Below are 26,388 nucleotides of genomic sequence, written 5' to 3'. Positions count from 1 at the left end.
AAAACAAAACCAATAAATATGGAAAAATAAAATTTTCTTGAAACTCCCTTCAAATTGGGTATTTTGGAGACAGTGTTCACAACTTTTTAATTTTGCAAAAGATTTTAAATGACAATTATTTAAAAGAGCAAAAAATGTCAACCTTCCTCTTATGCTGGGATAAATTGTGGTCAGGTACAATAGCAAATGTAGAACAATAAGCTTTGCTCAAACAACATCCAATCCAGTAGCACATCTCTTTGACTTCACTTTTTCCTTAGCTAGGCCTCCAAATTATGAATGGGAGCTCATGGTACAATCAGGCTAACCCTACAGTAAGCATCTTATTTATATTAGGGTTTGCAAGATGGCTTTCCCTGGAGAGGACACACAAACAGCATATGGATGCAACAAGACTTACATTTGGAGAAATGAACACACAAATTATAAACATTGGTTGTTTGTGTAATTTACTAAGGATTAGTATTAGTAATAGCTGCCTAAAGAAAATCAGTTAAGGAAGTTCTTAAGATCCTGAAGGAATATATGGAGGCAAAATACACAGCTAAAATAAATATACTGGATGAGAGAATAGTGATGCTGGGAGTATTTTAGAGGAAGACAAAGACGTCCATACATTATTTTTTGGATAAACTCTTGTGGTTTAGAGTAGCAGCCGTGTTAGTCTGTATCCGCAAAAAAGAAAAGGAGTACTTGTGGCACCTTAGAGACTAACAAATTTATTTGAGCATAAGCTTTCGTGAGCTACAGCTCACTTCATCACATCCGAGTACTCCTTTTCTTCTTGTGGTTTAGGTTGTATTGCTGAAGTGTGTAAGTGTACAGCTCACATCCTACAGAAAAGCAGAAACCCTACATGACTGAAGGACCCCAACAGCTGGACTGGAATTTAAAAGAAATGTGTCCCTATTTTGCTCAGGCCAAAAGTCAGACAGGCAACACATTACAGTCTAGTCTACATTTAAAACTTTTACCTGCATAACTATGTCACATAGGAGTAAGGGGAAAAAAAAACATCACAACCTTAACCAATAGCTATGCCAGGACTTTTCCTGCATTCATGCAGTTATACTGGCAACAATTCCTTTGGCCAGTATTGCTTATTTAATTTGAAGAACTGCTATAAGCTATACCAACAAAAAGACCTGTTTTGATGGAATAAGCTGCATCTCCGGTAAGAAAGTTTGATGGCACAGTTATTCCAGCAGACTATTTCTAGCATAGATAAGACATAAGAATTAATCATCACGAGAACTAAAATGTTCTAAGCCTGTGGATGGAGGCTGCCATCTTGCAGAGATTACAGTGCCTGTTAAGATCACACGGTCAACTAAATAAAAATCTTTTTACAATCTGAGTTTAGGTGCAAGTTACAAATCTAATGATTGTAAAATGTATTTTACACTGCATTGAACCATAAATCCACTTGTTACTTTTATTCAGTCTTTACCATAGCTCCAAAATTTCCTCTTTCTTTCTGTGCAATTCCTTCACTTATGTCCGCTAAATTCGTCATACTACCACCATGAATCCCATTCAGAGCATCATTATTTTGTTCAATACTTTTACTGATTTCCTGGTGACTCTCTTGAAGCTGAGAAAGTTTACTTCTTGCCTAAATAATGAAAAATATTTCAGTATCATGCAGGATTAGACATACACTCATATGAGCAAGCAACTAACTACTCTTTGAGAATGAAAACTAGTATTCATTGACAAATCTGAACATTGTATTCTCTCTGGAATTTGGTTACTGCAGGGCTCCAGAGATATGGGAGTAATTCTGCGTGAGGTTAAAAACAATTGTCAAATTGTTACAGAATTGTCCCGACTATATTTTTTACATGAACTGGCAAACAAAGTATTAGTCTACAGTCACAAAACCCTATGAAATTATAGCAGTCTATTTTTCTTCTGCAGGATTCACTTTGTAGGTGCAGTTCACCCCTTCCTAAACTACTGGGCTTTAAAGGAGGGAGAAAGATGTGTATAGACTACAAACAATACCTGATTAATTTCTTCTTGTGTTGATTTTAAAGATTTAATTATTGTTTCAAGTTGCACTTTTCCTGCTTGGATACTCTGTTCTAGCTGAGTCTCTTCTTGCTGGAGACGATTCAGCTCTGCTTTTGCTTTATTCAGATCATCTTCCTGTGATTTTAAATCGGATTCCTGAGACTGAATCTCCATTTTCAATGATGAAATCTGAAAAAAATTGCCATGCAGTGCCAACTTCAGAGTGCAAATAGAAATTAAAGTAACAATATTATTAATTATTTGTGATTAATTCATATTTCATTATATTCAAGATAGTTAAGTCCCAGGCAGACTGCGAAGAGCAACAAAAGGATATCTCAAAACTTGGTGACTGGGCAACAAAATGGCAGATGAAATTCAATGTTGATAAATGCAAAGTAATGCACATTGGAAAACATAATTCCAACTATACATATAAAATGATGGGGTCTAAATTAGCTGTTACCACTCAAGAAAGAGATCTTGGAGTCATTGTGGATAGTTCTCTGAAAACATCCACTCACTGTGCAGCGGCAGTAAAAAAAAGCTAACAGAATATTGGGAATCATTAAGAAAGGGATAAATAAGACAGAAAATATCATATTGCCTCGATATAAATCCATGGTATGCCCATATCTTGAATACTGCGTGCAGATGTGGTCGCCCCATCTCAGAAAAAATATATTCGAATTGGAAAAGGTTCAGAAAAAGGCTAACAAAAATGATGAGGGATATGGAACAGCTGTCATATGAGGAGAGATTAATAAGACTGGGACTTTTCAGCTTGGAAAAAGATGACTAAGGGGGGATATGATAGAGGTCTATAAAAATCATGACTGGTATGGAGAAAGTAAATAAGAAAGTCTTATTTACTCCATCTCATAACACAAGATATAGGGGGTCACCAAATCAAATTAATAGGCAGCAGGTTTAAAACAAACAAAAGGAAGTATTTTTTCACACAACGCACAGTCAACCTGTGGAACTCTTTTCCAGAGGATGTTGTGAAGGTCACTACTATAACAGGGTTAAAAAAAGAACTAGATAAATTCAAGGAGAATAGGTCCATCAATGGCTATTAGCCAGGATGGGCAGGGATGGTGTCACCAGCCTCTGTTTGCCAGAAGCTGGGAATGGATCACTTGATGATTACCTGTTCTGTTCATTCCTTCTGGGGCACCTGGCACTGGCCGCTGTCATTATGCAAGGCACTGAATTTACCCATATGGAGTGAAAATCTATCAACTTCATGAAAAAACTCGTACAGATACAGACAGACATCATCTTCCTTTCCAAATGCAAACAGATGGACATCATACCAAAAGGACTGAAGGTAAAACATCCATTACAATCTACATACCACACAGACCATGCTGACAGCTTGTGCCACACACTCTCAAAGAAACTGCGGAACCACCTGATCAACATCCTCTACAGCAAACAGGGAAAGATTAAGAATGAGCTCTCAAAACTGGATACTCTCATAAAAAACCAACCTTCCACACAAACTTCCTCGTGGCTGGACTTTACAAAAACTAGACAAACCATTTACAACACACACTTTGCTTCTGTACAAAAGAAAAAGGACACTAAACTATCTAAACTACTACATGCCACAAGGGGCCACAACAGTGGTTCCCTTAACCCACCCAGCATTATTGTTAATCTATCCAACTATACTCTTAGCCCAGCAGAAGAATCTGTCCTATCTCGGGGCCTCTCCTTCTGCCCCTCCACCCCCACAAACATGATACAGTTCTGTGGTGACCTAGAATCCTATTTTCGACATCTCCGACTTAAAGAATATTTCTAACACACCTCTGAACAACATACTAACCCACAGAGACCTTCCTACCAACACTACAAAAAAAAGGATTCTGGGTGGACTCCTCCTGAAGGTCAAAACAACAGACTGGACTTCTACATAGAGTGCTTCTGCCGACATGCACAGGCTGAAATTGTGGAAAAGCAGCATCACTTGCCCCATAACCTCAGCCGGGCAGAACATAATGCCATCCACAGCCTCAGAAACAACTCTGACATCGTAATCAAAAAGGCTGACAGAGGAGGTGCTGTCGTCATCATGAATAGGTCAGAATATGAACAAGAGGCTGCTAGGCAGCTCTCCAACTCCACTTTCTACAAGCCATTACCCTCTGATCCCACTGAGGGTTACCAAAAGAAACTACACCATTTGTTGGGAAAAAACACAAGAACAAATCCGCACAGACACACCCCTGGAACCCCGACCTGAGGTATTCTATCTGCTACCCAAGATCCATAAACCTGGAAATCCTGGATGCCCCATCATCTCAGGCATTGGCACCCTGACAGCAGGATTGTCTGGCTATGTAGACTCCCTCCTCAGGCCCTACGCTACCAGCACTCCCAGCTATCTTTGAGACACCACTGACTTCCTGAGGAAACTACAATCCATCGTTGACCTTCCTGAAAACACCATCCTGGCCACTATGGATGTAGAAGCCCTCTACACCAACATTCTACACAAAGATGGACTACAAGCCGTCAAGAACACTATCCCCGATAATGTCACAGCTAACCTGGTGGCTGAACTTTGTGACTTTGTCCTCACCCATAACTATTTCACCTTTGGGGACAATGTATACCTTCAAATCAGCAGCACTGCTATGGGTACCCGCATGGCCCCACAGATGCCAACATTTTTATGGCTGACTTAGAACAACGCTTCCTCAGCTCTCCTCCCCTAACGCCCCTACTCTACTTGCGCTATATTGATGACATCTTCATCATCTGCACCCATGGAAAAGAAGCCCTTGAGGAATTCCACCATGATTTCAACAATTTCCATCCCACCATCAACCTCAGCCTGGACCAGTCCACACAAGAGATCCACTTCCTGGATACTACGGTGCTAATAAGCGATGATCACATAAACACCACCCTATACCAGAAACCTACTGACTGCTATGCCTACCTACATGCCTCCAGCTTTCATCCAGACCACAGCACACGATCCATTGTCTACAGTCAAGCTCTACGGTACAACCGCATTTGCTCCAACACCTCAGACAGAAACAAACACCTACAAGATCTCTATCAAGCCTTCTTACAACTACAATACCCACCTGCTGAAGTGAAGAAACAGATTGACAGAGACAGAAGAGTACCCAGAAATCACCTACTCCAGGACAGGCCCAACAAAGAAAATAACAGAACGCCACTAGCCATCACCTTCAGCCCCCAACTAAAACCTCTCCAACGCATCATCAAGGATCTACAACCTATCCTGAAGGATGACCCATCACTCTCACAGATCTTGGGAAACAGGCCAGTCCTTGCTTACAGACAGCCCCCCAACCTGAAGCAAATACTCACCAGCAACCACACACCACACCACAGAACCGCTAACCCAGGAACCTATCCTTGCAACAAAGCCTGTTGCCAACTGTGTCCACATATCTGTTCAGGGGACACCATCATAGGGCCTAATCACATCAGCCACACTGTCAGAGGCTCGTTCACCTGCACATCTACCAGTGTGATATATGCCATCATGTGTCAGCAATGCCCCTCTGCCATGTACATTGGTCAAACTGGACAGTCTCTACATAAAAAAATAAATGGACACAAATCAGAAGTCAAGAATTATAACATTCAAAAACCAGTTGGAGAACACTTCAATCTCTCTGGTCACTCAATTATAGACCTAAAAGTTGCAATTCTTCAACAAAAAATCTTCAAAAACAGACTCCAACGAGAGACTGCTGAATTGGAATTAACTTGCAAACTGGATACAATTAACTTAGGCTTGAACAAAGACTGGGAGTGGATGGGTCATTACACAAAGTAAAGCTATTTCCCCATGTTTATTCCCCCCCTCCCCAGCACTGTTCCTCAGATGTTCTTCTCAACTGCTGGAAATGGCCCACCTTGATTATCACTACAAAAGGTCTCTCTCCACCCCCCCGGCTCTCCTGCTGGTAACAGCTCATCTTACCTGATCACTCTCCTTACAGTGTGTATGGTAACACCCATTGTTTCATGTTCTCTATGTATATAAATCTCCCCACTGTATTTTCCACTGAATGCATCCGATGAAATGAGCTGTAGCTCACGAAAGCTTATGCTCAAATAAATGTGTTAGTTTCTAAGGTGCCACAAGTACTCCTTTTCATTTTACTCCTTTGCCTGTGACTTTTTTTTTTTTAAATTCATTGAGTACATTTATTAAAATGGTCAGCTTTCAGCAGAACCAAATTTACAAGGGTTATACCAATTTCCTGTTTCCTATGTACCTATACGACCGGTGTGATGGGATCCTCAGGGTGCATCCTGGAAACGTAGGACCACTGTGCCCCCTTAACTCTTCAGCCTGGGCTGTCTCCCACAATGCTTTGCTAGTGACAAGCAGCAAACCCCTCTAGGCGCTGTTATTACTCAGCACAACTGCATGTGGAGCCCTGCACCCAGCTAGATTGCATGCATGTTCATAGAGCCACTCATGAATCACACAGAATAAGGCACCAGCCAAATCCCCCCACCTTGTACCTCAGGAATATACAGTCTTGCATTGCTCAAGACAATCAGTGAAAGTTTGTTAATTGGTTCCCCACTTCAACAATGGAAAGTGGATATACACCAGCCTTCGTAAATCTGAGCAGATTTACCAAACACTTCCGGCAAACTCACTGGTAAAGATAAACACTAAAACAAGTTTATTGATTACAAAGGATAGATTTTAAGTGATTATAAGTGATAAATCAGAGTTAGTTACCGAAAGAAAAGAAAATATAAGCATGCAGTCTACACTCTCAACCTTATTAGACTGGGCAACATCTAGATTAAGCAGTTTCTCACCCCACTGGATATTGAATTCATAGTACACAGGTTTCACCTATTTTATACCCTTAGTCCATGTGCTTGGAGAACAAAAGTCTAGGCATGTCTGGTGGGCTTTGCTGAGTCCCCAGGCAAGGCTGAGCAATTCCCCTGGGATGGCCTTATGCAGGTGAGTCGTTAAATTGTAACTCCCTTGCTGGACAGTGGCTGTTGATGGTTGTTTGACACCCACCCGGGCATTGGTTACTTTCCTTGCTGTTTTCCATGGAGAACTAATATCTGGCCGATTCCGCAACTTACAGCATGATCATAACCTTTCCCCTGATGTCTTACATGGCGTGCTTTATATGCAATAACACAATTATACATAAATGAGGAATATGGGGGTCACAGGGTGCTCCCCTGTCGTGTAGTGTCACAACTGATCATATTGAGTTTCTATAAAAAGACAACGTGTCAACTATACTGAAATAATGTTAGAAATGAACAAGCAAAATGCATCCGATGAAGTGAGCTGTAGCTCACGAAAGCTCATGCTCAAATAAATTAGTTAGTCTCCAAGGTGCCACAAGTACTCCTTTTCTTTTTGCAAACTTAAAATGTTGGTCATTACAATAATGTACCTTAAACATTTTCTGTATTGAAACTTTAAAAAGACTCAAAATCAAACTTCCCAGCTTTGAGCCTGGTTCCTCTAAAATTGGCATTTTCACCTCTAACATGAATAATATCTAGTTGGGCAACTTGTAAATGTTGACAGAGTCCACAAGAGAAGAGGAATATTATTGCATAATCCTACTTCCCACTTTTTATTAACCTTTTCCTGTTTGTCAGGATATTAAAGAAGTTCACTTATCTGTATTTTCATCAGACTAACATAGAACTGAAACACAAATTCTGATGTTTGAAACTACTGACTGCGTCAAATAAATACTTCCTGCAATTTTAAGCTACCAGTAAAACAAAGTTACCCAACTGAACAAGAGCACCAGAGCACTATTTATCTTGCTGTATTTCTTTTCTTCTCCATTTATTTATCCATCACAAGTAAAAGAATAACAAAATAGATGTATACGCGCTAACACCTTCCAGCAGCACCCAAGAACAATACGAATGACTAGGCAAAGAGTTAAATAAGCTACTAAAATGGAAATAAAGGCCTCAAGTGACTACTACATAAACTGATGGGAAAGTGATAGGGAGGTGTGCACCATGAATCAGTACATATTTAGGGTTTTGTTTTGTTTTTTAAAACTGTTATCATTAAAAGATCAGCATGTTCACGTTTACCTAAAGGACCCTAAAACTTTAGACATTAATGAGAGTTAATTGGAAGGGTCTCTTCTCCCAGAATATGGAGATAGAGTATGCTGGACTCCTCAGATAGGCAGATACTTGATCCAGATATTTTAAAAAAATAATCAACGCAACATTATCAGCCAAAAAGATATTGAATAGGCATAGACACTGCCTCAATGGAACAGCCAGCCTGTTTTAAGAAGAGATAAAACTAATTTTTTTAAGTAATTCCTACAGTGCACAGAACAAGGTGGTCAACCCTGGATTACCCACTTCCACAGACTGATGTCATCTCTGTGTTGATGACATCCTAATCCGCTTCTCTACCACAATCTATACCCATCACCTGTGCCATTCAAACAGCTCCGCTTGCAGATGGACTGCCACATCTCAAGCTCAACATGGCAAAAACTGACCTAGTCAACTTGTCTGATATTCTTCATTTGTCTACATCTTGGTCACTGCCTTGACTTCTCCTCTTCTTTGGCTTCCTAGCACCTTGTCTCAGCCACTCATCCTCCAGACTATTCAAAATGCTTCTGCTAAGATATTCATTCTCCTGATCACAGACTAGATCACTCACCACTTTCAGTCTCTTCAATGGCTTCCTCTAGTCTTAGGGCTTGTTTACACAAACATTTAGCTTTCAGCAAGCTGGGGTGTGAATTAACTGTCCATGGGGACCCTGGGGACCTGTTAGTGCACGTCTTTCAACACTGGCTAGTGCCAGACACTTCAGAAGAAATTAAAAGAACAGGACAATTATAGTGATCCATACTATGTCATCCAGTCCCACCTTCTGGCAGTCAGAGATTTAGGGACACCCAGAGCATGGGGTTTTGTCCCTGACCATTTTAGCTAACCGCCATGGATGGACCTAGCTTCTATGCACTGATCTAATTCTTTTTTAACCCAGTTATACTTTTGGCTTTCACAACACCCCCAGCAACGAGTTCCACAGGTTGATTGTGTGTTATGTGAAGAAGTACTTCCTCATGTTTGTATTAAACCTGCTGCCTATTAATTTCCTTTGGTGCCCCCTGGTTTTTGTATTTTGTGAAGGGCTGAATAATACTTCGTTATTCACTTTCTCCAAAACATTCATGATTTTAAACACCTCTCTCGTATCCTCCTTTCAGTCATCTCTTTTCCAAGCTGAACAGTCCCATATCAGGAGAGATTAAAAAGCTGGAAGCTTCTCCATACCACTAATCGTTTTTGTTTCCTTTCTCTGTACTTTTTCCATTTCTAATACATATTTTTTGAGAAGGGGTGACCAGAACTGCACCCAGTTTTCAAGGTGTGGGCGTACCATGGATTTATTAAGTGGCATTATGATATTTTCGGCTTTATTATCTATCCCCTGCCTAATGGTTCCTAACATTCTGTTAGCTCTTTAGTCTGTTGCTGGACATTGAGTAGATCCACAATGAGTCCAAGATCTCTTTCTTGAGTGGTAACAGCTAATGTAGAACCCATCATTTGGAATGTATAGTTTGGATTACGTTTCCCAATGTGCATTTCTTTGCATTTATCAAAGTTGAATTTCCTCTGCCATTTTCTTGCCCAGTCACCCAGTTTAGTGAGATCCCTTTGTCATTCTCTGCAGTCATCTTTGGGCATAACTATCTTGAGTAATTTTGTATCATCTGCAAACTTTGTGAATTCACTGTTTTTCCAGATCATTTATGAATATGTGGAACAGCACCAGTCCCAGTACAGATCCCTTCCCTCCCTTTGTTTCCTTCCTATCTTTTAGTGATCATAAGAGGGTCTTTCCTCTTATTCCAGGATTGCTTACTTTGCTTAAGAGCCTGCAGTGAGGGACCTTGTCAAAGGCTTTCTGAAAATCCAAGCACACTATATTCACTGGATCACCCTTATCCATATGCTTGTTGACACTGTGATGCTGACAAATCAGCTCAAATCAAAACCACAGGATAATTGTGTGTGGATATAAAAAAAAAAAGTTAATGTTATTGTCTTCACATACTTGTAACCTGTAGTTTACTATCACATTACATTAAGCATACCTCATATTTAATTAACTCTAGATCAAAAGTGTATGTTTGTGAGAATTTACTTGATGTGTAAACTGCATGAAAACTAATGAAAGATTGTTTGGATTGTTGTAACTAAATGCACTGTGTATATCTTTGTAATTGGATTGCCCATCAAACAGGACTGGCACCTTGGAACTGTAAATGAAGAAGCTTCAAAGCATGGGTCATTGTGTTCAACAATGGGAAATCCACAGACTCAGTCTGCATTTAGTCAACAAAGAAAAAGCCTATGCTGTGATGGAGACACTTGCCAGATTCCTTTCTGGGAAAAAGAGCTATAAGAATGGATTCAGGGAATAATCAGGTATCTCTGAACTGCTTTGGATTCTAATGGGGTGGAATACTGAATAAGGGGACAGAGATCCCCAGAATTACACTTGGTATGCCTGAGGAACTTTTGGAAATCTAGCAGATTACAACAACTCTGTTAACATTTTGGATTTACAAACTTGGACTCACCTGTTAATGTACTTTACCTGCTTAACCTCTCAATAACTCTCATCCCTTTTTCTTAGCTAATAAACCCTTTAGTTAGTTTACTAGAGAAATTGACTTCAGCTTTGTTTTTGGTCAGATCCAGAATACCAATTTGATCTGAGGTAAGTGACCAATTCTTTTGGATTAGGAGTAATCTAATCTGAGGTAATTTTTGGTTTTAATAACCTTCCATCACAAAGTGCAGTTTGTCTGGATGGCAAGACTGGCAGGAGAGCCTAAGGGGACTGTCTGTGACTCCATGGTAAGACTAATATATTGATCAGGATTTCACATTTGTTACTGGCGTGGTGAAATCTAATTATAGAATATACCACCAGTTTGAGGTGTCTGCCCTGTTTTTTGACAGTCTGACCTGAGTTTGGCACTCACAGTGGTAAGCCATTTAAGACAGCATGACAGAGGCCCTCAGAGAATTCTAATAGATTGATGAGGCATGACACTTCCCCAACATATTTCATTCATCTACCTGTCTGAGAATACTGGTTTTTACTATAGTTACAACCAATTTGCTTGGTACTGAAGTTAGGCTTACCAGCCTGTACTTGCCAGGATTGCCTCTGAAGCCTTTTTAAAAAATAGACGGTACATTAACTACCTCCAGTCATCTGGTCCAAAAGCTGACTTAAGCAATAGGTTACATACCACAGTTAGTAGTTCTGCAATTTCATGTTTGAGTTCCTTTAGAACTCTTGAGTGAATACTATCTGGGCCTGGCAATTTATTTCTGTTTATCAATTTAATTTCATCAAAGCCACCTCTACTGACACCTCAATCTGGGACAGTTCCTCAGATGGGTCACCTAAAAAGAATGGTTCAGGTATGGGAATCTCCCCCACATCCTCTGCAGTGAAGATGGACGCAAAGAACTCAATTAGCATCTCTCATTCCCTTAAATTCCCCCTCCCTTTGCTCCACCCTACCCTTTCTCCTAATCCCTCCCTTTGAACCATCTTCCTCTCACCTCAACTTTTTGTACCTTCTTCCATGCTGCTCCCCCATGTTGGAACTCCAACCCCACACACCTCTTTCATGCACCAAAAAAGTAACTTCTCTTTACTGTATCTCTCCTCAAAACATATTTCTCTCCTGAAACACTGGTATGATAATCTTTCATAAACATTGCCACTACCTGCATCAGTGCCCGACGACGGTAGTTCTTGTGGAGAGGGACCATGCTTTTCACGTATTGTATGGTGCTCAATAAATATTCATGACTGTTAGAAAAGCTATTCAAGTTAATAAAGCCCTTTTCTGGACCTGCGTGTATTCGTATGGTATAGGTGATTAAGAGCAAAATCCCCCAATAAAAGATGCAATATGCATGATCACCTCCAGAATTAATACACACTAACCAACTGTGTTTCTTCCTGGCATTTCTGCCTCACATCATTTAGCATATCTTTCAGTTTGGCTTTCTGCTGGTCCATTTCATCTAGACGGTCTTGAGCATCTTGTTTCTGAGCTTCCAGTTCTTGCAAGTTACTTGTTTCTCTGTCTAAATCATTCTGCAGTTCCTGAAAAAAGATCCACAACATTATAGACTACACTTAACTGATGTCCTGTGACAAGCAGTTAAGCTTAAAGAGACATACTGAAGTAGGCAAACCCCAAAGTCAACCTGCCTGTGTTGCCTATAACATTTCCCCCACTCAAAGGTTTCAGTGCTTTTTGTAAACAGATCAAAAAAACCCCAAACCTGCCAGCACTTCAGCACTCAGGAGTAATCTACTATAACAAATCAAAGTCCAGGCGATGGGAGAAGAGTCTCAAAAGACAAGAATTTCAGCTATTCTAAGCCTATTATATATCATTTTGAGAACATGAATTTCAGTATTTAGATGGATACCTTCACAATGTTGTTTAAACCGTATTAATGAAGCATTAACAAAGAGAAACATTTTCTATTATATTCTATACTATCTGAATTTTACACTAACCAGCATCAAAACAAAATATTTTCTACAGTGCACAGAAAAATGAAATCATTGCTACAAGTTATTCCCCAAGTGTCAGAATAAACATTACCCATATGAATTCATAAAGGAAGTAGTGGGGAGGGAAGGGGGGGGGGGAACAAAAAAAAAACTGTTTAAAACGTGGATGGTGCATCCTGTAGAATTTTAAAGAAATGTCATTAATAATACTCCAGAGTTTTTACCTGAACTTCATTGGTTTTCTGTCTAATTGATTCTTCCTTTTCTCTAATGTCCTGCTCTAGTGAATATTTTTCTCTGTAGGGAAAACATTCACATGACTGATACAATTAAAATAAGACAGTGTTTTACAAAAAATCAATTAAACGTTCTTTTGTAAACAATGCACAGATGAAAAAGCAATCCTACATACTTTCAAGAAGTAATCAAGAAATATTCTTTTTCATATTGAAAGACTGATTTGCCCCACAATCATCTTCTCACTTGATGTGCTAGACTCCAAGTAAACTTTCTAGGCACTGCTCCTGCTCTCAGTGTAATCAGTGGGAGTTACCATTAACGTCAATGACAGCCAGATAAGGCGCCTGAACTGTTAACATTCAAGAGACAATATAGGACCAATGGGAGTAATAATCACCAGTAACCAAAAGGGAAGTAATACTGAAACTGTTCTACTAATCAGGGATTCAGTGGTTCCATTTAAATGAAAAGGAAGGTTTTAGTTTGTGCAAAATTTACTTTACTTACCTCAGAGTGACATTTCAGAATGAACTACTCTGGCTATAAATAAAAAAATACAGTGAACAATTGGGTTCAGCTATATAAAAAGTGATCGGATCCTATTTTTGATTGTACCAGATATACACACACATTTTTTAAAAAACAAGAATCTATGGAACCAATAAATGCAAGGTTTCCTCTTTTTTGGAGGGCGCAGCGGTTAGAAACTCTTATGCAATTTGTTAAGAGCCATCATTAGTAAGGAAAATCCTCCATTTCCCAGGTTCAGAATACTAAACTTTAACAGTCCACAATATTTACCTCTGCAGATGTGCAATCTCTTGACTAATATCATCGAGTTCTTTCATCCCTGTAAATTCTCCTGAGCCAACAGAACTTGAACTATCCTGTAAGAAATCAAAGTATTCCATTATAAAGCAAGCCAAATTAAGAACAGGAATACATTCTGGGCAAAGACTGAGGACACAGGATCCACCCCTCACTTTACACTTCTCTAGCACCTTCCATCAGAGAACACAAAGTATTTTGCAACAGCAAATGAGCAAGCCTCACAATTCTCTGTGGGGTAGAAGAGTATCATTTATCCCCTTTAGCAGATGAGTTAACTGAGGTACAGAGAAGTTAAGGGACTTGCTCAAGAAGTAGGATTAAAACTCATGGGTGAAACCCTGGCCTCACTGAAGTCAGCAGAAGTTTTTGTGTTGATTTCAATGGCCAGGATTATAGAAGCTACAGTGTCAGGCATTCATCACCAAACACAGAGTATACTGGAAATTAAGAGGCCAGATTCAAAAGTTTTCTCTCACTTCTTAAGCTCATTAAATGTTCACTGAGGAAGGACCTCAAGATTTGGCCTTAAGTGGAATTAAAATCAGCATTTCTATTCCTCTGAAAAGTGACAGTATTTGAGAGAGAACTGTAAACCGAATCCTCTCAGCTTTCATTGTCTGTTTGACAATCAGGACATCTACAGTATTTAACTATATTTTTAAACAATACACTGCAAAAGGCTTCTAACTACTATGATGAGAAAAATGGGCTTTTTTTCTTTTTAAACAGAAAATATGTGGTATTTTTTTAGCAGAAACTAGCAACTCAGAATGAAGGAATAGGTGACCTGAGTTCCCAACTTACATGATTTAACATCTTAAGACCCTACTTTGGGAAGATGAGGGATCCTTTGGCATGTATGTTTAGTTGGGGTCAGGTGAGCGTAAGGAAAACCTAGATACAAAGTCTTAGAGTTACTAGACAACAGCTCCCTGTTCTCTAACACTACTCATATTTTTTAAGTACAAACATGCATGGAGACTGCCACTTTACAGCACTGAAACTTGCATTGCTCAGGGGTTTTTTCACACCCCTGAGCGAAGAAAGTTTCAGCACTGTAAGTGGCCATGTAGAGACAAGGCCTTAGACAAATACAACCCACTAATCAACATGAACAAAAAGTTAATACACTACACTCAGATAAGGTGCAGTTTTTTTCATGCTACATTTAACTACAAACAGCAAATCAAAAATATGAACCAATGAATTAAAGAATGAGTGGGAAGTTTTAAGGTTCTTGCACCAGGGTATATTTATTGGCAGCAATTTAATGTAAATTACGGACCTAGTAATTTAATATGCCAACATTGAGCTACCTGTCAAAACAAGTGCTTGAAAAATTAATGGATCTCAGATTGCTGAAGGAGCTCCTACCACTGGGTAAACAGCCAGAAGTGGCAGGTTCAGATTGTAATGACATCACCACACTGTTAGGTGTCATAGGGCACTAGTGCTGAAGAGATGGGGAAAGAGACAGAAATAAAGAACTCAAAGTTACAACTGGACTACACAAACAAATTTACATTCTTTGGGGTGTTGAATTACTCACACGACGCATTTCTGTTAGCGCTGAGATCTCAGTTCCTAAAGGGGTCAAGTAACCTGACAGAGTCTACAGAAAAAGGATATAGGAGAAACAGAAGAGCTTCAGAGAATGGCAACAAAAATGGTCACAGGCCTGGAAAGATTTCCATTTGGGGAGAGAATGAAAAGATTAAGACTATTTCATTTACAGAAAAAATTGTAAGTGGTAACATGACAAGTGCATTGTATGCATTGGACAAGGGCAATGTGAGTGTCAAGGAGGCCCATAGATGAAGGGTGAAATACATTTGAAACAGATAAAAGGAAATTCTCCCCCTACAATCCCAGAAACACACAATGCTTTGACCACCTGTAGAATTCACTGCTACAAGCTATTGAGATAAAAAGCATAATAGGATTTAGAAAATAATTAGACATTTATGTGAATAATGTAGAGTATTATTAATACAGCTCATTCCACTAATATTTAAAAGGCATAAGGGTTACCCTCATGCTTCAGGGAATAAACCATTAATTGCCAGGAATTAGGAAATAATTTCTCCCATTAACAGGATTTTATACTTTCAAGGAAAGCATCTAGTACTGCCACATTCAGAGACAGGACACCAGACTAACTCAATCATTGATCAGGCTTTGGCAATTCCTATGTTATTTTCATTGTCTTGCACAGGTCCATCTATTTCATATCGGTTCTAATATCAACTTCTCAAATTCCCTTATTTTCTTTAGTGATCTTCTAATTTCTTAAAACAGGACTTAACATTTTTCTGGTTTCTCCATCCCAGCTGTTTCTATGATAGTTTTCTGTTCATCTTGTAGGACTTCCTTTGTGGCATCTGTGTAAAATTCTTAATCTCAGACTTCATTCAGAGCTATAATTCATGTTTAGATTATTAGCTCTACACGACCTTCAAATTCAGTATTTAGTCCTCCTTTCTAAGTTTGCTGAGTTTTTCCCTTTCTGTCTCAATGCTCAGCACGGCCACTTCCTACATTTCAGGTCAACTCATTAGGAAGTCCATTTCATTCAAACCAGTTAAAAAAGGGAAAGGGTTTCAAATAAATAAAAAAAATAAATATTTAAACAAGAATGCTTAAACTATTATGCTGTAAGATGAGCATGCAGACAGAAAAATATACCCTATTTCAGAGCTCTTCTGTTTAGCTGTACTATAATGCAAAAAAGTGAGCTGCCGTCTGTTTATTTGATGCCTAGTCATCATTTATGATTTCCTAAAGATGCGTGTCAGTCATATCTTCCTGACACCTTGTCCTCTTATAGTGTCTGCGATGCTGACCTCTCCTCATACACCAAGAAAGATCCAGAGAAGGAAGAGGAGGATCTCTTTTGGGATCCTTCTCTCATTTCCCATTTTCTGTAGGACTCCCAGAAGCAATGTTCACTGTACTTTTTTTTTTCTAAACTAAGCAAGCTACCATCTTCACGAAGCACTATATTTTTGGCCTTGGGCAAGCTTATACTTTTTTTATTTTTAAAGTGAGTAGTGTGTATGAGGGGGGAGGGGAATTGTGTGTGTAAAGGTGTGTTGGGGGAGTGAAGGGCGTTCAGGGGGGGCTACTCCTTGGTGGCTCATCCCTAGTAGCACACACTAGTAGTTCCTGTCCCTTGGATTCACTCTGAAGCAGCCTTAGGAGCCTGGCCAGGCATGTGGGGTGGGCAGGAAGTGATGTCAGACGCACCTTCCCTGGGTTGGGGGTTTCAGACACCCCCTCCCACTCCCTCACCCCCGGGCACTCGCATAAAAGGGCCCAGTCTGCAGCTCCTTCCTCTGCTGCCTTTTGGCAGCAGGAATGACTGCATTCCTGGAAACCAACTGCCAGGCAAGGTGTGTGTGTGCATGCATGCTTTGACCACATCAGACCACAGCTCCAGAAACTCCACTGACCTGGGCTGGCGCTGCAGAGCCTGGCCAGGCCCCTCACCTGAGCTCATACGTAATGGGTGTCCTGAAGTGTACCCCAAAGACCTGAAGGGCTTCCACTCCCCTTGTATGGAATAAATTGGACTGTATGCACCCTGTCATCAAAACAGGGGGAACGAGCAAAGTGGGTTCTTAAAGGGCCGCACCACATCCCTGCTGAAGCTGCACAGAGGAGATGTGAGCAGCATGGCTGCACAGCTTACATACAGAACACTGCCACAAGGTTCTGTCCTTGCCTCACCCTTTATTCCCTACTTCTGAGTGACCTCATCCACTCACATGGATTTCATAGACATTCATTTCAATTACAGTACAACCCCTATTTTACAAACTTAACTGTGGATTGAGGAGTTCACAATTTTGAAAAATTCATAAAATTTAACATCTGAAAATTACAGTAGATATGGTGCACAAGTACACTATGATACGGTGCATTGCCCTCTTTTCATCTTTCAAACCATAGCAAAGTGATTTCCAGTGCACTGAAGGCACTGGAATGTGAAGGGCTGTCAACTTGTTCTTCATTGACATTCATTTACATTATGTGGGATTTTTTTCCCCTCTCTAGGGAAAAATGGTTTGTATCACTGGTGCTGGTATGATTAGTGTTCATAAAATTGAAGTTCTACTGTACCATCTTTTCGCCAGTCACTCCCCTCCCCTCCACTTGTTTATTTTTTCCACCTATTGCCTCTCACTGTATGCTAAGATTGTAAGCTCTTTTGGGAAGGGACTCTTTATATTGTGTGTGTACAGTGCCTAGCAAAACTGGGCCAAGGTCCCTGGCTGGCGCTTGAAGGTGCTACTGCCACACAAATAATAAATAAATCTACCTCCACTTCACACTTGCCTTCCTCCAATCCCATCTCTCAGTTTCTTTCTATCTCATGACACCTGCCAGATGTCTCACTGTTAAATTTTATGTGGCCAAAATTGAATTTGATTTCACTCCAAAGCACTTCCCCCAGTCCTCTGTTCTCTCTCACTGTTTGACAATACCTCTATCATTCCTGTGCTCAGGCTCGCAATCTGGTAGACATCTTTAATTTCTCCTCTTTCTCTGAGTCTGCAAAATCTAGGCTGTGTCCAAATCATGCCACTTCTTCCTCCACAAGGTCTACAAGATATACTCTTTCCTCTCTGTCCTGACAGAAAAACCTTTGCCCTTGTCTATTTGCTTGACTGTGTCTTTCATTTTGCTCCCACTCCCTCTCCCCTTCTTCCTATCACCACCACTTTTGTGATGAAAGATATATTTTTTAATAAAAATTTTAAACTGGAATTTTTCCAGTAATAAGGTAGGATTCCCTCTGGTAATTGAAACTGGCCTCATATTTTTGAAAGCTACCAAGGTAACGGACAACTCATTTAGTAAGAATTTTTACAATTTATAACCAATTCATGAAGCATTTTTTGAAATCTGGAACTCAGTTATAAACAGAAGATAGACAAACATTCTTGCAAGTTAAAGATTCAACAATCCCATGTGTTACAAAATATAAATAAAAAATTAACAGCTCTCAAAGCTAGTTACTTTCAAAGCACATATTGGTCCAGTAGAACAATATATTTATTAATAACCAATTACTTACTTGTATGGGAGTATTCCTCTCTGCAGGAGGGATCATATCTGGGGACAACACCTGTGGAGGATCAATCCCTTTACTGACCTTCTGTTGAATGAAATACATGGCTAGTGCAAACTGATCTTTGCTTAGCTTTCCCATCTGTCTTGTGTCTGCCAAAGCCCTGTTAGAAATTGGTTATTCTTATCATAAGTCAAAATGTGTTATAAACCAAACAACTATTATTAATACAATGAAATCTGAGATACATATAATTTTATTGTTGTTTCAGCCTCATCAGAGCCCATTTCCTCAGTGGAAAAGTCCTACACGCTGAGCTATGAATGTTTTATTAGATGCACTTAGCTGAATGAAACATCGTTTTCTTGGAAAAAATGCCTTTGACTTTTTAGCCAGTTGAGTGATAGGACTGCTAAAATGTTCCCCATTCATGGAATAGCCTATATGAGTACTGACTGCACTTATGCCACCATTACAGAGACATGATAAGGAGGGTTATGTTTTCAAAGTTTCATAGATCTCTCTGAATGCCTTCCAAGTAGCATCATAGTATCATAGAAATGTAGGACTGGAAGGGACCTTCATAGGTCACCTAGTCCAGGCAGGACTAAGTATTATCTAGATCATCCCTGATAGGTGTTTGTCTAACCAGTTCTTCAAAACCTCCAATAACAGAGAGTCCATAACCTTCCTGGATAATTTGCTCCAGCGTTTAACTACCCTTACAGTTAAGAAGTTTTTCCTAAAGTCTAGCCTAAATCTCTTTTGCTGCAATTTAAGCCCATTAATTCTTGTCCTGTCCTCAGTGGTTAAGAACAATTTATCACCCTCCTCTTATAACAACCTTTTATACGTGAAGACTGTTATGTCATAAGAACATAAGAATGGCCATACTGGGTCAGACCAAAGGTCCATCCAGCCCAGTATCCTGTCTACCGACAGTGGTCAATGTCAGGTGCCCCAAAGGGAGTGAACTTAACAGGCAATGATCAAGTGATCTCTCTCCTGCCATCCATCTCCACCCTCTGACAAACAGGCTAGGGACACCATTCCTTACCCATCCTGGCTAATAGCCATTAATGTCCTTCCTCAATCTTCTCTTCTCCAGACTAAACAAACTCAATTTTATAAATCTTTTCTCGTACATCATGTTTTCTAAACCCTTAATAATTTTTGTCGCTCTCCTCAGGACTTTCTCCAATCTGTCCACATCCTTCCCAAAGTGTTGTTTTTAGAACTGGCCACAATACTCCAGTTGAAGCCTTATCAATGCTAAGTAGCATGGAAGAATTACTTCTCATGTCTTGCTTATATCACTCCTACTAATACATCTCAGAATTACTTTTGCTTTTTTTGCAACAGTATTTCATTGTTGACTCATATTAGTTTGTGACCCTCTATAACCCCACATCTTTTTCTGCAGTACTCCTTCCTAGCCAGTCATTTTCCATTTTGTGTTTGTTCAGTTGATTATTACTTCCTAAGTGTAGTAGTTTGCATTTCTCCTTATTGAATTTCATCCTCTTTAATTCAGACCATATCTCCAGTTTGTTAAAATCATTTTTAATTCTAATCCTGTCCTCCAAAGCATTTGGAACCCCTCCCAGCTTGGTAGCGTTCACAAATTTAAGAAGTGTACTCTCTTTGCCATTATTCAAATCCTTTATGAAGATATTGAATAGAACTGAATACAGAACAGATCCCTCTGGGACCCCACTCAGTATGCTTTTCCAACTTGATTGTGAACCACTGATAACTACTCTGAGTATGGTTTTCCAGCCACTTGTGCACCCACCTTATAATAGGTTCATCCAAGCCACATTTATCTAGTTTGTTTATGAGAAGGTTATGTAAGGTTTAGGAAGGTCAAAAGCCTTACTAAAGTCAAGATATATCATATTTGATTCCACCCATCCATAAAGCTTGTTACCCCATCAAATAAGAAGCTTTAATCTCAATATGAGAGGAAGGGAAGAAAATTGATTTGGTTGTTCTCCTTGAGAGAATTTATCCTTACTTATAAATGTATGAAATGTTGTTGAGATAGTATGGTAAAAGAAGCCCTATGAAGAAGAATAGCAGTGGCAGTCAACAAGGGGATTGCTAGTATCACATTTCTGGATGAAAAATGCTATTTCCTAGAGTCAACTAGCTGAAAAAAAATCTAATGAAAGCAAAATCAAAACAACTGATGATGAATTCTTACCATATATGTGCTAGAAGATTCTGAGACAACCCTGAGTGTATAAAAATATCCTTCACTTCTTGGCCGCTCACATAGCCATCCATGTCCATATCAGTTTTTAAGAAAATTTCATCATATCGCACCTTATCAGACAGTGGTACCACCCAATTCACAGATGGCTGAAAAACAAAAAGGTTTTTTTTACTTTAGCCAAAACCAAACACAATCTTTATTAATACACTGAGGGCTCACCTGTGCATAATGCTGAGTACCCTCAAAGCCCACAGTAACTGAGAGGTGCACAACATATTGTAGGATCAAGCCTATAGAGTCCACTGACATTTCCCTTCACTTCAGTAACGTATCAAGATTAATATTGTATGTGACCACCTCACAAATACTGAGAAACAGAATGTTCATAAACTGGGTACATTCTTCCTACTTATAAAAATCATAGAATCATAGAATATCAGGGTTGGAAGGGACCTCAGGAGGTCATCTAGTCTAACTCCCTGCTCAAAGCAGGACCGATCCCCAATTAAATCATCCCAGCCAGGGCTTTGTCTAACTTACTAACTTAGAGACTTACTAACACTCCAGACAGGCGTGCTTATTGACAGTACTCTTCACTGCAACTCAGGAGATCCATACTGGAGTCCTGGGCGCACATCCATCCCTACACTGCTGCTAGGGCTGATGCAGGGACAAGCTCCCACTTTTGTGAGCCCAACCTACTGGTCATGCCAGTAAGATTCATACTAAAAGAGAATTCACCCTTTAACATTCAGCTCTCCCCACATCCTGTGACATCATTTGTTTTCAAAACATAAAATACTTTCTCTCAAAAAAGTGTTTTCCTTGGAAAGAAAAGTGATCCAGCAAAAAGTCATTTCACTGTTTTGCACAGTTCATCGCAAAGGATATAAAAATTAACGTGAGATGTGTACCTGTGTTTGCTTGATGCTGTGTTTGGGTGACAAACTTCCTGTGCTATTCAGGCTGTTTACACTGCCATGGGATGGGGTAGAACGAAGGCTATCTTTAGGTGGAGGACTTGCAGGAAGAACAGGAACTGCACCAGGAAAAACTGGTGTCTTCTTTCTTTTGGAAGGTGGTATAAGTTGGGGGGGTAATACTGAGGGAACTGGCTCCTTCTCAAGAGCTCTATATACCAAATGCATTGCCTGCAAAGGCAAAAGGTAAAAATATCTGTAATACACCAATGAAGAGAGGAACACACAACAAAAAGTTTCCAATGGTAAGTGTCCAAAATACTAGAGAGAAGGAGATAAACATGATAAGAGAAAAGATCAGAAATACAGGTCAGAGCAGAGATGTACAGGACTTTGAACGCAGGACAAAACATTTAAACTTGATACTCTGGGCAAGGGAGAGCCAGAGGAGGGTTTCAAGGAAGAAGGCCATTTTAGTGGCTGTAATTTGAATGATCTGGAGTAGGGCACAGTGTGAATAATGAGCAGCCAGAAAGGACGAGTTTGCAATGCTCAAGACTAAGTTCAAGGAAGCAATAACACCTATACATTGCTTTGTCAAACTTTTAATGAATTCAGAATTTAAAACCTACCACAGCAAATTCATCCTTGTCCAGGTGTCCATCTTTGTCAATATCACTGAGATCCCAGACCTACAGTGTTTGACAAAAATTAAAGTTGAAGAACATGTTACAACCAATTTTATTAAAGTATAAGTTAATAAGTAGGTTAGAAAACATTAAATGTTTTAAGAATGTTAATGCCCTTTAGAAATTTGAGGTGCGTTTTCTGAAGATCATATTAGTTATGGTAATATACATGGAAGTATATGTTTGGGGCTGACAAGAGGCATAAAGGGATACAAAGTCTCATCTGCTCTAGCACTTATACTTCAGCCTATGTCATCATAACTAATATGATTATGATGGAGAGGCTGTGTGGTACCGTGGAGAGGAGACAGGATGGGGATGCAGGAGACGTGGGCTCTATTTCCCAGCTCTGGCATAGATTGCTGTGTGACTTTAAGCAAGTCTCTTTATCTTCTTGTGGCTGTTTCCTTTCCCACACTTTATCTGTCTTGTCTATTTAAACTGTAAGCTACCTGGGGCAGGACTGTTTCATTTATATAGAGCCTAGACATCACCAAAAAAGAAATAATAATACTAAGTCTGAAGCCTTTTAACACCAAGTGCAGCATAATGTTCAAGTGCAAGATTAAGCAATTCACTTATCATTCACATCAAGGCAAAGAAGGAAGTGGTCTTTCATGGTCAGAATGAAAGCATATTTCAGGAGAGATGGGGCTCAGGCTGAACTAGTTGGAACCCAAACTTGGCCCTGGCACAGAACACTTCTCTGTGGACTAGTGTATATAATTAAGAATATGGCTGAAAAGAAAAAAAAAAGAAAAATTGTTTAGGGATGTTTACTGCATGTATTACATATTTGTGAGGGGAGCCCCAGAAGTTCAAAGCTATTGCTCAAAAATAGTACAGAATGTGTAACAAAAGTACAATGCAACACTATTTAAAACCCTTGGTTTACTGATGCTTTCACAGAACAACCTATTCCAGAGTACATGCATGATAGCTGGAGTTTATATTTACAGTTGGTTTAATAGCTCCTAGTTAGGAAAAAAAAGCTAATAGGATATAATGCCCTAAAAGGCATTATTGCTTAGGTGAGGACAGCTTTTCTAACCAAGAGGCATTCATTTTCCTTTTAAACTGACTTGCTTTTCAATGTAATAATTTTTAAATTCAAGTTCTTGGTCTTGAAAGAATACAAGACAAATTAAGCTGGTCTAGCCTAGGGCCAAGTTTTTTTGTTGTTTTGCTTTTAAATGGAGTATTTATTTAAGTGTCTAAATAATGGTTTAGAGAGCATAACTTTAGGCAGCCATTTTTTAAAAATCTTGGCCTAGATCTGAACTATTGCTTCCATTTAAAGTAATGCTGTTATGAAGAGTTATATTACATATTTAATTTCACTAGAAAGAGAAGTTACATTAAAAAATGGTTAGGAAAATTTGCTGCACACTTACCCTTCCTAGGATATCAAGAGGTAGCTTTGAGTTCATCAGTACTGGTTTTACTTTGTCTCCTGAAAGTAAACCATTTACTGGCAAAAGGCTTTCAAAAATACCATCAAATTTTGCTTTTTCTTCCACCTAGTTGGTAAGAAATAGCCTGAATAAGTAAAAAAGTGTGCCTGTGTGAGTGTCGAAAATTAAATCTTGCAAGAAACTAAGTGACTGGTCAGTAATTTATCATTTTAACTTCCTAGTTTCCCAGCACACACCTGTATGCTATATCCTAAACACTGTGCTGTATTTTGATGTAAAACTCATGGAACAGGCTTTAGGACCTTATTTTTCTCAGTATGAAAACAAGCTTTCTGGAAATTACAGGACTGGGTTACAATATGCATCTCTCTAGTGTTCTGGAAAGACAAAGCATTTTGATTCACATATTGGTGCCCAGATTTTAAGTTATGAAACTTTCAGAGATCATTTACACTACTAAGAAGTGTTACTTCCAAAGATTTTGCTTTCTACATTATAATATAATATACAAACTAGAAACCTTTATTTAAATGATTTGATAATTTAAATTTTCTACAAGCAGAAATTTTATTCTACATTTATAACATAAAATTAGAAAATTAAGTTATAAATATAGGATATGTAGCAAAAATTACTGTTTTCATTAGACCATACAGCAGGCACCAAAGAAATCATAATCTTAGAAGGTTGTGGGTTCAAGTTCCAAACTAATACTTGGGGATGGGATTGGTGAAGTGCTTCATTGTTCTTTAGATCAGTGGTTCTCAAAGCTGGTCTGCTGCTTGTTCAGGGAAAGCCCCTGACGGGCCGGACCGGTTTGTTTACCTGACACGTCCGCAGGTTCGGCCGATCGTGGCTCCCACTGGCCATGGTTCGCCGCTCCAGGCCAATGGGGGCTGCAGGAAACGGCGTGGGCCAAGGGACGTGCTGGCCGACCTTCCTGCAGCCCCCATTGGCCTGGAGCGGCGAACCGCAGCCAGTGGGAGCCGCGATCGGCCGAACCTGTGGATGCGGCCGGTAAACAAACCGGTCCGGCCCGCCAGGGGCTTTCCCTGAACAAGCAGGGGGACCGGCTTTGAGAACCACTGCTTTAGATCATCAAACATTAACTCAAAGTGCCTTCTGCTCTGACTCTGGCAGATAGGCATAAGATAAAAATCTTAGAGCATAACCCTCATGTCCTGGACAATGCTTCTTACAAATATTATACCAAATGCTGACAGAGACTTGTAACAATACTTATATTAAATATAGAAGTATATAAAAATCCATATTCAGTACTGTGTAATGTTCACACATCTGCTTCAATAAAGGAAGGTGTTCCAAAGTAGGAAGTATGTTCTCTTGGTAAAATTAATCTATCAAACACAGCTGCCAGAAACAGAATTTACATTTAAAGAATGGATTCAAATGTACTATCTTGCACACTTACCCTAACGGCCCAGTGAGCCTCTGTTGAAGGAGGTGTGATCAATAAGGGACTGCTAGTGTCATGCTAAAATGAAAAACATAAATATGTTTATGCACATGTAGCTTTCTCTTTAATATTTAAATGTTTTACATATGGATATTGATATGAAGTATTTCACTTGTTATACTGAAAAGAAAAACGAACTCTTGCATATCTTAACCAAATAACAAAAACTTTAAATGTCATATTATTATTAGTATTTATTTGTATTATTGTAGCACCTAAAAGCCTAGTCACTAACCAGGACCTCATTGTACTAGGCGCAGTACAAACACAGAACAAAAAGACAATCCCTGACCCAAAGAGTTTACAATTTATGTCCTGTAACTATTATGAGACTAATTTGTAAAGTAGAAAAGATTTCCCAAGTTTTCATTTTAAGTTTCAGTTCTAAACTTAAAATATCACTTACAAATTTAGGAGGTGGTATAGTCAAGTTTAGATTGCTCAAGTTAACATCATGGCCATTCTGTGCACATGCTACGAGTCGCAATGCAATATAGAAACCCTACAAATTCAAACACAACAAGTAAATACAGGGCATTCTGTTAATAAAAACAAGCAATCTAACTCACTGTTTTTAAGCAGGATAATTGGTATATTGTTTTTAATGATACTATGCAGATACCATTGCTTAAATGATGAAACCACATTTGAGGAAATGTTGAATTAGTTGCTCTCACACTCCCACCCCTTCCATTCATTTCTACCTTTATATATTTCTACAGATGCGTTTTTAAAGAAAAGGAGACTTTGCAACAACTTTATGTACAGCCTTTTTGGCTTAAGGAAAGAAACCCAGTCAATTGTATACGTTCTAAAAAATGCTTTCCCACAATTAAACCATTGTTGCCAAACACTTTTTCTTAAAAATGAACTAAGTTTTTGTTTAACAATCC

General features: G+C 39.2%; 1 protein-coding gene across 7 annotated transcripts in view; it reads right to left on the bottom strand.

The window, feature by feature from the left end:
- The window catches only part of EPS15L1 (epidermal growth factor receptor pathway substrate 15 like 1), an 81,337-nt gene that overhangs the window by 39,212 nt on the left and 15,737 nt on the right, over positions 1-26,388 (bottom strand). For 3 of the 7 annotated variants that reach the window (XM_073324396.1, XM_073324397.1, XM_073324403.1), the window contains exons 5-17: positions 25,902-25,997; positions 25,451-25,513; positions 23,998-24,123; positions 22,547-22,606; positions 21,909-22,235; positions 20,983-21,140; positions 18,783-18,939; positions 15,252-15,314; positions 13,673-13,758; positions 12,856-12,928; positions 12,050-12,211; positions 2,008-2,205; positions 1,451-1,615 (exon numbers count right to left, since the gene is read on the bottom strand). In XM_073324396.1, coding sequence (XP_073180497.1) covers positions 1,451-1,615; positions 2,008-2,205; positions 12,050-12,211; positions 12,856-12,928; positions 13,673-13,758; positions 15,252-15,314; positions 18,783-18,939; positions 20,983-21,140; positions 21,909-22,235; positions 22,547-22,606; positions 23,998-24,123; positions 25,451-25,513; positions 25,902-25,997 — 1,734 coding nt within the window. The remainder of the gene's footprint in view (positions 1-1,450; positions 1,616-2,007; positions 2,206-12,049; positions 12,212-12,855; positions 12,929-13,672; positions 13,759-15,251; positions 15,315-18,782; positions 18,940-20,982; positions 21,141-21,908; positions 22,236-22,546; positions 22,607-23,997; positions 24,124-25,450; positions 25,514-25,901; positions 25,998-26,388) is intronic. The other 4 variants (XM_073324401.1, XM_073324402.1, XM_073324400.1 and 1 more) reach the window with 3 other exon arrangements.

This window comes from Lepidochelys kempii, chromosome 25 (genome assembly GCF_965140265.1).
Source record: "Lepidochelys kempii isolate rLepKem1 chromosome 25, rLepKem1.hap2, whole genome shotgun sequence".
Taxonomy (NCBI): Eukaryota; Metazoa; Chordata; order Testudines; family Cheloniidae; genus Lepidochelys; species Lepidochelys kempii.
Note: the sequence above shows the minus strand (reverse complement) of the source record. Positions and strands in the feature narration are given on the sequence as shown.